Source organism: Lepisosteus platostomus, chromosome 13, assembly GCF_059453375.1.
Source record: "Lepisosteus platostomus isolate fLepPlt1 chromosome 13, fLepPlt1.hap1, whole genome shotgun sequence".
Classification (NCBI taxonomy): domain Eukaryota; kingdom Metazoa; phylum Chordata; class Actinopteri; order Semionotiformes; family Lepisosteidae; genus Lepisosteus; species Lepisosteus platostomus.
In genome coordinates, this window is record NC_142623.1 from 42,469,254 (window position 1) to 42,483,939 (window position 14,686).

General features: G+C 45.1%; 1 protein-coding gene across 2 annotated transcripts in view; it reads left to right on the plus strand.

The window, feature by feature from the left end:
- Nucleotides 1–2,075: 2,075 nt before the first annotated feature.
- slit3 (slit homolog 3 (Drosophila)) overlaps nt 2,076–14,686 on the plus strand; it is a 181,783-nt gene continuing 169,172 nt past the window's right edge. The window contains exon 1 of one of the 2 annotated variants that reach the window (XM_088604744.1): nt 2,076–2,909. In XM_088604744.1, the coding sequence (XP_088460870.1) occupies nt 2,725–2,909 (185 nt within the window). In that variant the 5' untranslated portion in view covers nt 2,076–2,724. The remainder of the gene's footprint in view (nt 2,910–14,686) is intronic. The other variant, XM_088604745.1, reaches the window with a different exon arrangement.

Consider the following 14,686-nt stretch of genomic DNA (forward strand, 5'->3'; position numbering starts at 1 on the left):
TATTTTTCATTTACGGCTTCAATGTGTTACGGATACAGCGCATCCCTGCAGTTTACGAAACATGCAGTAAATTGATGTTTCACAACAGGCCCAGCCAAAAATTAGTAAAAATTCAGTGCGTCAGAAACAAAATTGCATTATTAAATCTGTCTGGATACAAGACAGATTCAAGACACCGCATAGTTAAAAAATAAAGCTGTTTCAAAGATGCATTTTTTAAACTTTTTATTGGGCATACACAGTTTCTTACATAAGGAATTTGTCTTTTCGCAGACCCCAGCTTGCTCTCCATGACACACAGACAGGGAGAGAAGCTGGGGGTCAGAGCGCAGGGTCAGCCATTTATACGGCGCCCCTCAAACAGTTAGGGGGTTAAGGGCCTTGCTCAGGGGCCCAATAGAGTAGGATTCCTCTGCCGGCTGCAGGATATGAACCGGCAACCTTCCAGCCACAGGTGCAGATCCTTAGCCACAGATCCAGCGCTCCGCCCTTCTAATCAGGAGTGGGATACGAACCCACTTGTGCCGAGGAGACTGCGACCTGAACGCAGTGCCTCAGACAGCTCGGCCATCCTCGTGATGTATTATTATTATTAGATTTCATCGTTATTTTCGGATATTTAAGTTGTGCGTGGGTTGCACAATGGCGTGGTAGTTCGCATTGCAGCTTCACAGCCTCCAGCCGAGGGATAACACCACGAGACACGTTGGCAGCAGTCTGAACTGACGTCTGTGCACCCCCGCAGAAAATAAGTGAGTGTACCTGTTATTTTTTAGGAAATGGTACATATAATAAAATTAAATCCACAACTTTAAAACATTTCTCCCTGAATATATCATTTATGTGCGTCATAGTGGGTTCTGTTTGTTAATAAGCGAGACCAACTTTTTTTTTCCATTATGGCTTCGCGCGCTCGATGACCAGCATTTCTAACGTCAGGTTACGGTCACGGTCTGTTGCCATGGTGAGTTCCGTCTGATGATGCGATGTGTCCAGGTGTTGGTGAGCGCAGACCCGGGGCTAGAGGCTATCTGTCCCCCTGTCCTTGGCCGATCAGTTTGGGACTTTTACGAGTTTATCATGCAGTAGTTTAGGCTGTCATTTCGTTTTTCCAGTCAAGGTGCGATTTGAACGTGTTGACTTGCCGGCGAAAACAGAGTGGCGTTGAAACGATTATAGCTCGTTTGTGGTTATTAATAATGTAGGGGTTTTCTGGTTAATAATTGATCACAGGCGGTAGGAACGTGTTTGTTTGCCAAAGGATTACAGGGGAGAACTGCTTCACGCGTGGAGCTGAAAGTGCTAATATTTGCCCTTTTCTTTCACGTCCAGCCGGGAATAACTGGGGGGGGGGGGGGTTAGGGTTTAGACAGGAGACACTTTCCAGACAAACAACACGGAATATAATCGAATAAGAAGGGTTTCAAAGGAGCCCCGTCTAGCCCGTTTGGTAGTTTGTAGCTAGAATCTCCCAAGAACTCATCCAGCTGTTCTCCAGAGTATTGACTTCAAACAACATGGCCGGGCACTTTGCTCCAGATGCCCACGACGTTTTGGAGAATCAAGTGCCCCCTGTTCTCCGTTTTAAACAGTCACCTGTAGTGTCCTCTGACTCCTACATCTTCACTGTGCAACTTCTGAGATTAAAGCCTTACTTACTCTGCTGGCCGCGCTAAGCGCGTCAAAGCTGAGTATTCATTCACTTGTTTTTGATTTGCAGTATTCAAACCTTTTCAAACCGCATTAAGTACGTCTGCATTTGCTAGCTCTCGTTAGCGTCAGCATGATCCTAGCCGCGTTCAGAAGCGAGATCGCCGAACGCAAGCGCCTCTCCACTCGCGCGGCGGAGAAAACCCGTGCTGCTGGAGTCATACGGGACGTGTCGCGCCCCCTTATCGCCTCCCTGCACACGTTTGGAATGAACCATCGTGTCTGACGATGGCTTCTGATTTCCATGCGTTTCCCTCTGTAATAATATTAACGCTTAAGAGCTGTCAAAGCGCCGCGCACCTCCGTGCGCACAGTAGAAACCCTACTCCTAAAAATGTAGTGACATCATCAGCCGAGTAGCCAGTAGGAGCCGGGGACGGAGAGATTTGGGGGCTGGTGATAAGGTATCTGGATTCTTTCAGCCTTCAGCCCTTACACGGTGTTACTGTCAATGGGAGCACTGCTTCAGGATTCACGCTGGCCGGGCTTCGCTTCAGGACTGCGCGGAAAGAGCCACACTGGGAAACTTTTTAACTGTGAAATCAGCTTCCCCTACCCCCCACACACACAAGCTTCGAGTTGCCTCGCCACAGAACGCGAGGGGAAAAAAAGGGGGCGCATTGCGGGTGAAAAGGGGTGATGGGTGGCTCATCTTCGTTCCGATGATTTTCGTCCTGTTATTGGCTTGCTCCTCATGAAAAGACAAAACTTTGTTCCTGGTCACTTTCTGTCCCTCTCACTCTCTTTCTCCCCAGTTTGTCCGTCTCAATGGTATTAAAACGCCCCCCAAACCGAGGGGTTCTCTGAGCGCAACTATCCAGCCGACCCCAGAAGAAGTCAAACCTCCTAGACCTGATCTACACCTTCCTTCTGGTCCGTCTTGAAATCCCATCTGAGGGGGATTATAACAGAAAGCTGAGCACTGTCTGGATTTTTTGTTTTGTTTTGTTTTAAACTTCTTTTCGCGAATTGCATAGGCTGAAGGCAAGGCTGCTTGCAGCCGAGGCGGATACGATGCTGCGCTCAGACCGGGGAGCACAGAGCTCCCGGAGGATTTTGGCTCTAATTTGCGGATTGCTGTGCTTTTTGACCGTGAATGGATGCCCTCACAAATGCAGTTGCTCCGGATCTCATGTGGATTGCCACGGGCAGGGATTCAGGACAGTGCCGAAGGGAATTCCCAGGAATGCAGAGAGGCTGTAAGTAGTGTGTGCACGCCGGCAGGAGAAACGGGCTCGGGCGTCATGTGTGTGGGCAAAATCCTGTTGACTTTTCCCAGGAGAGGAACACGCGCATCTCTATAAAGTGAGCTGTGCAAACTCTCCCTTCTTATGTCTGCTTTGTCTGCTGTGAGAACGCACCTTAGGTCCCGATGAATGGGGTGATCGGTTTGTTTTCGCGGTTGTCCGTGTCGCAAAGTAGGGCTTTTCCCTTTGGCACCTGTTTTGGAAGGTCGCTGGACGGATCAAGTGAGTGCCTTGCGCTGTCCTGATACACTGTCTTAGGGGCTAACCAACTTTTGAGAAACTCTTAAAGAATACGGACTTCGAGTACTCGAGCATTATTAATTTAGACGGCCGACGCTTTTATCCAGTCACTTAACAGTTATAGAGTATGGCGTGGAGTTACACTTTTCCAGCTTGATATTTTACGGAAAAGTCCCAAAATACCTCCTTGTTTAAACTACGACAGCAGTGTATCAACAACTTGCCACTCGGCATTGGAAGTTGTACTTTTGTAGCCGCGATCCCAGAGATCCTACCATGTCTCCACACGATGCTTGATATATACAAGATCTTATTCGCTGGACGATCAAAAACCACAAAACTACTATTTGTCCTGTATCCTTAGACTTCTAAAACGTCAACATACCAGCCAGTTTCAGTGCTAAAGACGACAATTGTGTCATGTATTTTATATTACTGTTGTATCAAAACTTATGATCCAAATCGCATTTCTAAGTAGTCTCATTATTAGTATTAGCAGGAGTCGTGATGACTTCCATGTCCTTTCAATCCAGTTGTTTGCTCCTTCGGGAATATTGTTTTCTGTCTGCTGGGAGTAATAACAGTGGTTAACCGTGTAGAAATGATCTTTTAATTAACATTCTACCTCTGAGGGCCAATAAAACGCCAAGGCAGCCTAGTCTATGTTTGTGCTGTGGGGGGTATCCATGGAGACTCCACCCTTGGATGCCTCCAGGCGTGAGGGTGGTTATCTGATTAGCAGCACCAAGTCTTTCGAGATCCTCCAAACTTTAGATTTAAAGGGGGGGAAAAAGTCCGTAACCTACATCATTGCTTGCTAAAACTGCCCCGCTTACCTCCAGACACCTCTGTAAAACTGGGTCTGTTGATCGACCCAGCTGAAGGTCATTTCATCGCAACCTTCCCCGCTGGCCATGCCAGCACATCTCTCGTACAGCAAACAAGGGCTTCTTCCGCCTGTCGTGCGGGAAACACAAAGCAAACGCTGAAACACAAGAGGAGTTGCCGCTCTTGTTCAAGCACCTGGGCGGGCTGGGGAGAGGCGGCACAGATGTGCGGAGCTCTTACCTACTGTACGTGTTTCGATTAATGGTTAATTGATTGGCTGTAGATGTACAGTTAATCTAATAAATTAAAGTGCACTGGTCATGTAAAAACAAATTGGATTCCCTACAGAGAGGGCTTGAATCACAGACTGGAATGCCAAATGAGGCATTTAAAGGTATGCAGAATTCAGCTTCTAAAAGCACCGTGGGAAGCAGGCTGAGCCATTAGAATATCGGTAGTCTGTTAATGTTATCAGCAGCGAACCATTCGTGGTTAATAACTTGGTTTCTAGAGTCACTCCGAGCAGCACTCGGATGCCCAGCGTAACCAATGAGGGGTGAAGGATTCTCACGGCCGGTCAGAATCTTTGGCTGGTGCGTATCGTGAAAAGTATTCATTACCACTTCCCATGAATTGCAAACAGTTTTTTTCAAAAATATTCAGTCGTCATGCTATTGCTAGGGGTTTGAAGGAAACGTTCAGTTTTTTTTTTTAAAGAAAGGAAAAAGTTTCACTAACTTAGCACTTCGCCTGTAGTGATTGAACTGAAAATGAAGACGAGGACTTTCAATATTTGTTCGTGTTTGCACACAGTAAATCCCAATAGCTTCTCAGGACACTCTCCATAATGCCAAAATCTGTTTTGTTCTCCGTCTTAGTTTAAGAAATTTTACATTTTACATATCTGTAAAGCGATTTGAGTGGAGTGTCCAGAAAAGCACTATGTAAGTGTAAGGAATTATTCATTATTATTTAAATATTATTTTATGACCTACAAGGTTACATAATGGAGATTTTAAGTAGAGACGTAGGTAAAAAAATAAATGACTAATTTAGAATAGCAGCTTAGAATAAAAAAGACAGTTGAGGAATGTTTATACAGCTTGTGTATGCACCCTGAAATCCTGAAGTGTTGGGGAAACGTTTAACAGGCTGCAGGACTTACTAATGAGCCCGAAAGTCTTGAATGTCTGCGAGTTACACAGTTTAGAGGCACGTACATTTAATTTAATATAAAAGCTTTTGCTTTAAGTTTCATGGCAACACTTTGCAGCAGGTTCCTGGGCTTGTCTATCCCAGAATGAGCCAGACTGGTGTTCAGCGGGAGTCCTCTCCCTGTAAACGTGAACATGTCTGAGGCAGAGTATTCCAGAAGGCCTCACCATACCTAAAGTCTGTTGCAGAACCTGCAGTTCTTCACTGATGTCGGCAGCAGAGCCCCCAGCGGACACACAGAAAGAAACAAGACCAAACAGACATCATACCGTATCAGAAGTGGATCCTTCCCATGAAAGCATGGGGGACAGGGTGGCATTTAAGCTATGACACGAATACAGTTAATTGCAAATGTGGAGACACTAATTAGCATAACCAGCACATCTCTGGAGAACCCACATGGTCATGGGTAGATCATATAGACTCCAGACAGAAGGCTGCCTAGGCTGAACTCCAACCCACGGTCCAAGAGCTGTGAAGCAGCAGTGCTAATTGCCATCTCAAATCTGGGGACTGTTGGGTAATAATATTGCAGCAGGCATTGTAGCCTGGTCTGCGAGGATAACTAATTCCTGGACCACCTGGAGTGGGGAGATGTGTCCAAATGCATTTCAACAAAGGAAAATAGAGAACTCATGTTTTGCTCTAATTAATTGCCCTACAGTGACTCTAACAGGAATGTGAAATTGTTAAAGGCAGCAAGAAAGATTGAGCAGCAGTGTTTCTCATGCGATTGATCGAGAATGAAAATGTATTTGAAGCCATGAGCTGAGATTCTATGCCCTACAAGAGAGAACTAATTCTGCAGATGCCTAAACCTAATTCAGCCTTTAATTTAATTGCTAAGGACCACTTGAAATCTAATTTACATTGGCAGCAGGGCAACAAGTAGAGGAAATTGGGCATTAATTTGGTTTGTGAATCGGTGTGGTTTTTAATGAGGAGACAGTGCCGAGATTGGAAGCGATCCAGAGCGTCAGAATGAACACGCTGTCTTCAGTCTGATGTGATCCATGTGATCTGTGTTTAGCGAGTCCGAATAAAGGGTTGTGCCTAAACCCATGCTGGGCACGAATCCTCCAGTTTCAATTTCAAGGATTCTTAATTCACAAAACGCGTCTTTATTTTTTAGAGCTGTACTTGATCATTTGATCGGTAAAGAGCATTTGTAGGACTGAACGCTGCTATATAAACTAAACACGACGCTTCACGTTCTGCATTAAAAGACAGCCTGTTTAGCAAGTACTCACAAGCCCATGGCACTTCAGACTTCACACTCCAGAAACAATGTGGGACTTTGTTACTTGTCGGCACTGAACAATTCTTCCCCTGGATCTTATCAGTGCTCTGTTCCACAGAGAAAACAGGGGTTGCAGTGCACAACTGGAGCACTGCAGCTCCTCAGTCACAGACTGTGGGTGGCTGAGGCTCACAGGAGACTCTGCTGTCATCCCTGCCAATTCATCTACAGGTGTTTACTTTACCCTCTATTCAACTTTGTCTGAACGTTTTTTTCTAAAAAAATAATAACACATCATTTGTTTCCGTTGTCTCCGCCAAAACATTCTTTAAAGCAAAACGTAGCTGAGTTTTTATAAAACTACCCCCTCTTGTGAATGTGTTCTTTTCTGTAGCGCAGAAATGTGGAAATCATGTGTCGCAGTCAGAGTTGGTTAAGGCTGTCATGCTGCTGCTGTGGGCTGAAAAAAGTAAGGTATACAGTGTCCCTCAAATCTCTTCATTCCCCCAGAGAAACAGGAACAATAAAAAAACAAAAGAGATTTACAGATTGGAAAATGTTTCTTAAAAACTCTAAAAATGTTATAAAGTAATCTTAATAGTATTGCACAGAGTTATTATTGACATGAATGATGTCCAGAAGACATGAAAGGGGTCACATTTATTCACTCCTGTGGTGAGTGCTTTGTAAGTCCTCCTTTGGCAGGGAATACAGTGACTAGATGCTTTCTGTAATGTTCCTTAATGTTCTAGGACCATTAGAGGGGAGATTTAGAAATGTTCCTCCATGTGGAATTATCCTCCAGACTCTTTGGTTTCTGAAGTTAACTACCTGTTATTGGATTGAGGTCTGGAGATTGAGATGGATGGTCAAGAACTGTACTGTGTGCAGTTACGTATTCTATTGTCAGTTTGGATGTGTTTTGGGATCATTGTTGTATTGGAATGTCCACTTTCAGCCACAATTGAGCTTCTTGGCAGAATAAACCAGGTGTTTGGCCAAAATGTTTTGATACCTGTTGTAGTTCATGATTTCACCTATCTTGACAAGGGCTTCAGAACTAAACAATGCAAAACACTATTTGACAGTTTTCTCAACACTAGTTTATCTTTCATACACTGAACATGACACTGACGAGCATGTCCAAAAAGCTCAACTTTCATTTCGTCTTGGCTGCTGATTTTGTTCAGTTGTCATTCAAATGATATTTGGCAAGTCTAAGTTGCCTCATTTTGTGGTTTGACCTCAGAAGTGACTTCTTTTCCTGCAGGACAGTGAAGAATGCCACACTCGTAGAATGACAGTTGTCAGCACTTCTGCTATATGGGGTCTTTTTGTTTCTGTTTTCATTAGGGGTATGAATACATTTGAAGGGCACTGTATCCATACATATATCCTGCAAATTTACATGTAGGCTTTTTTCCCTTTGTCTGTTACATTTCAAAACCCCATTCATCCTTGGGCTGTGTAACAGCATCCTCGGCAAGACTGTATAGAAACATCCGTTCTTCTACAAGTGATTCGACAGCCTGAAACAGTCAGATCAATGTTCCAATACAGTGACAAGAGACACTGTGCTGTAGAAAGTGTCCTAGTTTAGATCAAGCTACAAAGGTGTTATAGCTATCCACATCATTACTTTCATCTCAGCCTTTTAATTTTGTTTTACAAAGCCCGTTTTGCTTCTGCCTGTTATCCTCATTGTTTAGAATTCCATAATTCTGGATAGAAGTATTCAAATGGGCTTTTCTCCAGACCTCACTCTTGGAATGCACCCTGGGAAACAGGAGTGCGCTGGTTAGGACAGCATGCTCCTCCACCGAACCTCCATGCGTGGTATCTGCATGTGGAGATGAGCTATCCTTGGGACACTTTATACTAGAGGCTACAAGAGTCCTAAATCGTTCAGAACTGCTTTTTTGCATAGTTCTTAAGGTCTATAATGACGAGAAATGCCGGGGAACGTCTTATAAGTTGGCTTGAGCCACTCCAGCAGTAAAATCTTGTCTACCGCGGGGATGCTGGAGATGCTGGGGTCAAGCCAGCGGCAAGGTCATTGATCAGACCCCCCCCTGCGCAGACCCCTGTGCTCCTGCACGCTCCCTGCCCCCACCTCCTGCGCAGCCCGCAGCCCCTGACGGACACGGGCAGCTGCTGGTCAGTGGGGAGCAGGGGCGTAGGAGCGCAGGGCAGGACGGAGAAGCTTCAGTCCGCGTGCGGCGTTGCGTGCCGGCCAGAGAAGGGGGCTCTGCCCTGCGCCCCCAGAAGAGGCGCAGTGTGACGGTTGGCTGCTGGACTCGCGCCTTGCTCGTCTGCTCAAGGGCTGGCGGTTTCAGTCTCACGACCTCCCCCAGTAGGCTGTGCAGCCGTGTCTTTGCAAAAGCCTCGGAATAGCGATTCCACTTCAGCCACACGGGAACCAGTACCTCCTCCCCGGTCAGTTCACTGGCAGGGGCTTCTGTCATGAAACTCCTTTTCCTTTCGAGAACTTTTGCCTGGATCACGGCCCAGCGCACCCACCCGAAACAGAGAGGTTGTTCTGAGGCCTTCGTGGAACGGATTCGGAGGCGCTTTCCTCTGGCCGGAACATCACAGGCAGACCCTGGCAAAGGCAAAAAACAAATCTAAAGAATATTTATTTTTTTCTTTAATAAAAAAAAAAAGTCAAAGGAAGGAGTCCAAGTGGTGAATGTCCTTGCAGAAGGTTAGTCAATAAAACAAACCAGCGAGGCAGTGGGCTGTAGCCCTGCTGTTTCTGAGTGATGTCTTGATGCCAGACTGATTTCGATAGCTCGCACGCTTGAAGTGTCCCGTCAGCCCAAACACTGCAGGCAGCTGTCACAAAAGCAAGATATTCCTGGAGTGTAACATGGATGATAAAAGCTTTTCGCCTCGGTAAAACTAACTTTATTTCCCAACTTCGTAAAAATATTTGATATGGGACTTCAGAAGTACGTAATAATGTATTCTGTCTTTAAAATCAAGACGGGGTACTCGTAATTTCATAAATGGTCTTATTTTGTTCGCACCAAAATATATCGAGAGTGGCAATTTTCTCAGAAGAAAAAAAAAAAGTGTCATATTTCCTCGTTGAAAATTCGCGTGGAAACAAACCGAAACAGCAGGAGCTGAGAAATCCTTAGCCACCCAGCTGCATGCAATTTTGTTCAAAGACGTCAGCTCTACCCAAAGTCTCGAACACGACAATGAACACCCACTGAACTCCGAAGGGTGCTTATAAAGTAATACACCCCACATTGATACCGTCTCCTTCTAATGCGGACATGCCGCTATTGCAAACGTTGTAAGTTTATCCTTCCGCATTCCCTACACTTACAGATAGGATGTGGTAACTGCAAATATGGCTGGGGTAATCGATCACTGTTCCCAGTGCTCTTGATTGATGGAGCCACCGCCAGTTTACCGGGGAGTACCGAGGCCCGGACGGGCGCTCAGGAGCAGAGAGAGCGGAGGAGCCCGGCCCTTCGTGCGGTTTTGTCTCTTGAACTGGCAGCAAAAGCGCGGCTGCGTGTTTGATCTCGCTGGGACGCGAAGTTTCTGCTCTGCAGATCAGCTGCACCCTGGATCTCACGGCCCCCCTGCGCCGTGAGAGTAATGTCGCAGCCCGACACATTAGTCTCAGGGCAAACATTTTGACGGGAGATGTTAATTTATTCCTTTGTCTTTCTCTATCTCCCCACTAACGTTTATATCTCTTTACTCGCTGTATTTGTTTTTTTTTGCTTTGATGAATTATTGTCAGACATTTTTATCCAAAGCGATTTACATTCCTACACACTTACACAGCCGGGTATAGACCTGTGAAGTGAAGTAACCTTTTTTAACAAACGGGACTTGGATTTAAAACGGTTACGAGTCCAGAGGCTCGGAAAAGGGCTGCTCATCTACACTGAAATCTTATTTTAACGCCAGCCCGCTGCCTGCCGTTGGCTGTGCTTCACCTCAGATGCGTCACTGTAGTTCTAATTAAGATTGATTACCGCAAAACACATCACAAAAAAGACTAATCCGTTTCTGAATCTAAACGTTTGTCTCCTGCTCTACCCCCACTTTAATCCCTATGTCCAAACAGCTCTAGGGTCTTTGCCTGATTGCCTCACAATTTATCCTGTCAGTTCATGTTACATTTTATGTTTTTAGTTCTTTTGCATTTTTTTTTGGTATGGTTTTTCTCTTTTTCATCTTCATCACTACAGCTTCGTTGGGTTTGGAAAGGCACTTTAGAAATAAAATGTGCCATATTGAATACGAATAAGAATCGCAGGCTAGGGGCTGTGCCATAGTTGGGTGCTACTCAATATAGCCTTGCCTGGACTGAAAAGCTCAAAGTGAGCAGTAGCAGGAAAGGGGAGAGCTGGCAGAGGAGAAGCCACAGGGATGTGCCCAGTAGCAGACACCAGTGGGACTGTGGCACGAGCAGCTGGGCCTCACGCAGGCCAGCGAGACCGCGGGTTTCACACACGGCCTTCTGGCGCACAGGGGCAGACGGGACCAACCCGCGGTTTTGGGTGTCAAACCTCCGTGGTGTGATCTTGGGGGGGCGGACAGGTGAAGCCGTGTTTCCGGGCAGGAAATAACAGGAGTCAGGGGCATACTACCGAGTTCCGATATTCCCAAGAAAAGGGGTCTGCGCTGTGGAGTCGGGAATCTGGGAGAGAACTCTGTTTGCCCTGGGTGGGGGCACTGAGAGAAGACCCTGGTCTAGACCGCTACGTCACCCTCACTGCGCCCAGCTCTCTGTGCCTGATCCATTGCTCAGGAATTTCACCAGGTCTGCGCATTGAGATACAGAGCAAAGCCTGACAGCGGGCAGGAGAAAGGAATTGCAAGGATTTGCCGGAAATGCTTCATCAGGAAATCGGTGTAGCAGAGGATTGGGAATTAGAACAACCGTCCATCTGTTGCAGAGACGTTGTTGAAGAAGCTCCAGATGTGATTGATGTGAGCGCTTTCTTTCCTCAGGAGAGTTTGAAATCGTATAGGAAACCAAAAACAGACAGTTACCTGAACAGCGGGACGGTGTGAAACCATGTTTGTGTTGTGCGCATGCCTCTGTCACCGCCAGTCCTAAACAAATAAATCAATCTGACAATGTTTGATGAGCTTATATATTTCTCTCATATTCAAGCTGCTTTGCACTCTGGCCCTGCTGGTGACATACAATGGCTTTGAATGTTCTGAAATATGTTCTGTAAAAAGCTAACAAGAAGACAAAAAGCAATAAAATAAAAGAATTGTCAGGACTCCTGAAGCAGCCTTTGCCATGAGAGTAGTAAACTCTGGTCAGATTCCTGAACAGCTTTCACAAGCCTGGGAAAGGAAAATAAACATCTTTAAAGACCAGAACAGAGCAAATGTTCAAAGCATGCCTCTGAGAAAGAAGAAAAAAATCGCAAACTGATTTATTAGTTAGACCATGGTGAACTTATTAGTAATAAATTTAGCTGTGAAAGAATGACTGGGAGGTTTAGTCATTCTGACTCCTGCCCCTCGATTCCGTTTAGAAGTGAAATGCCACAGTCTTGATCAGATTTCCAAATTAAGGACATCCAAGGGAGTCTGTGCCTTCATTCCATATACTCGTGATGTTGAATTGTCTATTAGCTGTCAGGCCTTCGTGTGATAGACTAAACGACTACTATTATTGTCTCTGAGAGAGTTCTCTTTCCAAACCTGCCCCCCAGGCGGTCTGGAGGCTGGACTGTCGGTGGGCTGGCGTGGCGGTGAGAGCCAGGAGTGTCTCGGAGGAGTGAGATGGAAAAGGACTGGGCACCTGCTGCAGGGCTTTCCACTTCACCCTCTCCCCCGAGAGGAAGCAAAGTGTGGTGGCTGAGCCCTCAGGGAACGGGCAGGGCATCGTCTCCACTGGGACAGGAGCCAGCCTGTTAGAATTGCGCTCGGTGTGTCGTCTGTAGCCCCAGTGAGACCCAAGCGTCGGTCCACTTCGGAGGCATATTCTAGCAAAGAGGAAACTCGGGATCTCCCAGGGTTAAAACTGACTATCGGGAACCTTCTAAGGGATTTTTTTGTGAGACATCTGGAACAAAAATGCCCATGACTACACATTCATCTAATGTGTAGGATTGAACAGAATGGCAGGCCAATACACAGCATATATTGTTTTCTGTGAAAGCTGTACAGCTGGCCACAGTTTTGTCCAAATAAGGATCCTCTCCAATTAGGGAACTTCCAGATGTCTAGTCATTCTTTATTGAATTTGTTGCTCCTAAACCTTGGCACTGTCCTATGTTTATATCGCATGCTCACTACATCTCCCATCCAGTTTTAAATTGGTTTAGGTCATATTGAGTTCCTAATGGAGTCAGATTAAAAGTCAGGGTGTACCAAGTTTCAGCTATGTTTGGAATAGTCCTAGATCAGTTCCTACCACTAACAGAACTGTTGCTGAGGGGTTAGGGTTAGAGTCTGAGTCAGATCACTGTCTGTTATCTGACCAATTCAATTACATTTTTTCCAATTCAATACAATTGTTACTTAACAGACTTAAGAAGAGTTACAAACTGTAAAGGAGCCATTCAGCTCATTTGGCCTGTTTGGTAGTTAACAGCTAATTGATCCCAAGATCTTGTCCATATAGTTCTTGAAAGAAACCAGGGCATCAGCTTCCACACCATGACTGGACAGCTTTTTCTATACTCCCAGCACCCTCCGGGTGAATAAGTCTCCTGTTCATGGTATTAACTGCTCATCCATGTAGTTACTTGATCAAGCACCCTTTGTAAAGAATGTCCACCGCGAGGTTTGTGAAATATTTAGCAGTAAATCATAAAAAGGTGGGTCTCAGAGGAAAGAACCATTAGGGATTGAGGAGAGAGAAAACAAAACCCTCAAAAGAAAAAAAGACACTCTGGGGGTCTTCTATATGTTTATATGCATATTTATCTATAGCACTGCTCATGGTCGCATGTATGAAATGCGTTATGGTCCATGTGAATTCTACACTGCACTGGGAGGTGATGAGGCACAAGTTAACCACCCAGGAAGTGCCTTATTTCACAAGAACCACAAGACCCAGTGGGTTATTGTTTATAACATATCTATTTTTAAAAAACAATAAGTGACATTTGGGGTAAGAAAAGTAATCCAAAAAGAATTTTAAAAGACGCAAAAACACATTCATTGTACATAATTCCCTACTGTATATGTTCCTGCTCATATTCTTCCCATCAAATCCCATTTTCTGGAAGTGGTTTGGCACTGGTAAATGTCAGAATGAACCATACGATCTGGCATGCAGAGACTTACCCAGTCAAGCAGTGTGCGGGTCTAAAACCCACCACATGCAGTGCTTCGTACACTAATGCAGATTGTCCAAAGCGTGTGTGTATTACAATGAGCACCTCTAATAACGGATCACTTGTGCAAAGGAACCATGAACACAAACCTGGGCAAACATAACATCTGTTTGCTAGTTCCTGTCACAATGCTGTTTATAATTTGTTACAGTATTTCACATGACAGTATGCTTGTTACATTGCCAAATCATTACGTTCTTGAAGATAACTTACAGCTGGGAATGGAGGTTCTGCATTTCTGTTATTGTTTCACCTGGGGAGTTTCCCCACTCATGTCTTAGTGTTCTGCACAGGCTTAAGAGAATGAAACACATTGAAATGTTTAACCTAATACGTGGAAAAATGATGATTTTTCTAACAAAGTTCTCTTTGCCATTTAACCGCATCTGGTCAAGAGATGGAAAACAGTGGGATCAGATACAGAGTGAAAAATAAGGAATGGAGTACCACAAGGATCTGTACTAGGACCACTGCTCTCCCTGATTTATATTGGTGATCTGAACTAAGATATAAGATGGGAAATACTGACCTTGAAGAAGAGACTTGCAAATGACACATTATCACATCTTCTAGACTAGGAGGGCAAGCAAACCAAACATCCCGACACACAGGTGTAAAATTGAAATAAAGAAATCCAACATTAATAATATACAATGATGCACTAAGGCCTAATCTAGAATGTTATGTTCAGGTTCAATGCTACAAAAAGATACTGCTGCTCAGAGTTCAATCTAGAAAGGGGGAAATGGGTATATTCTTGGGCTTACAGTGATGTCCTTCAATGAGAGGCTGAAAGAACTGCATGGTACTGTACAACAGGCCCCGAGGTACTGTATACCAGTCCTGGAGGTACTGTACAGCAAAGCCCA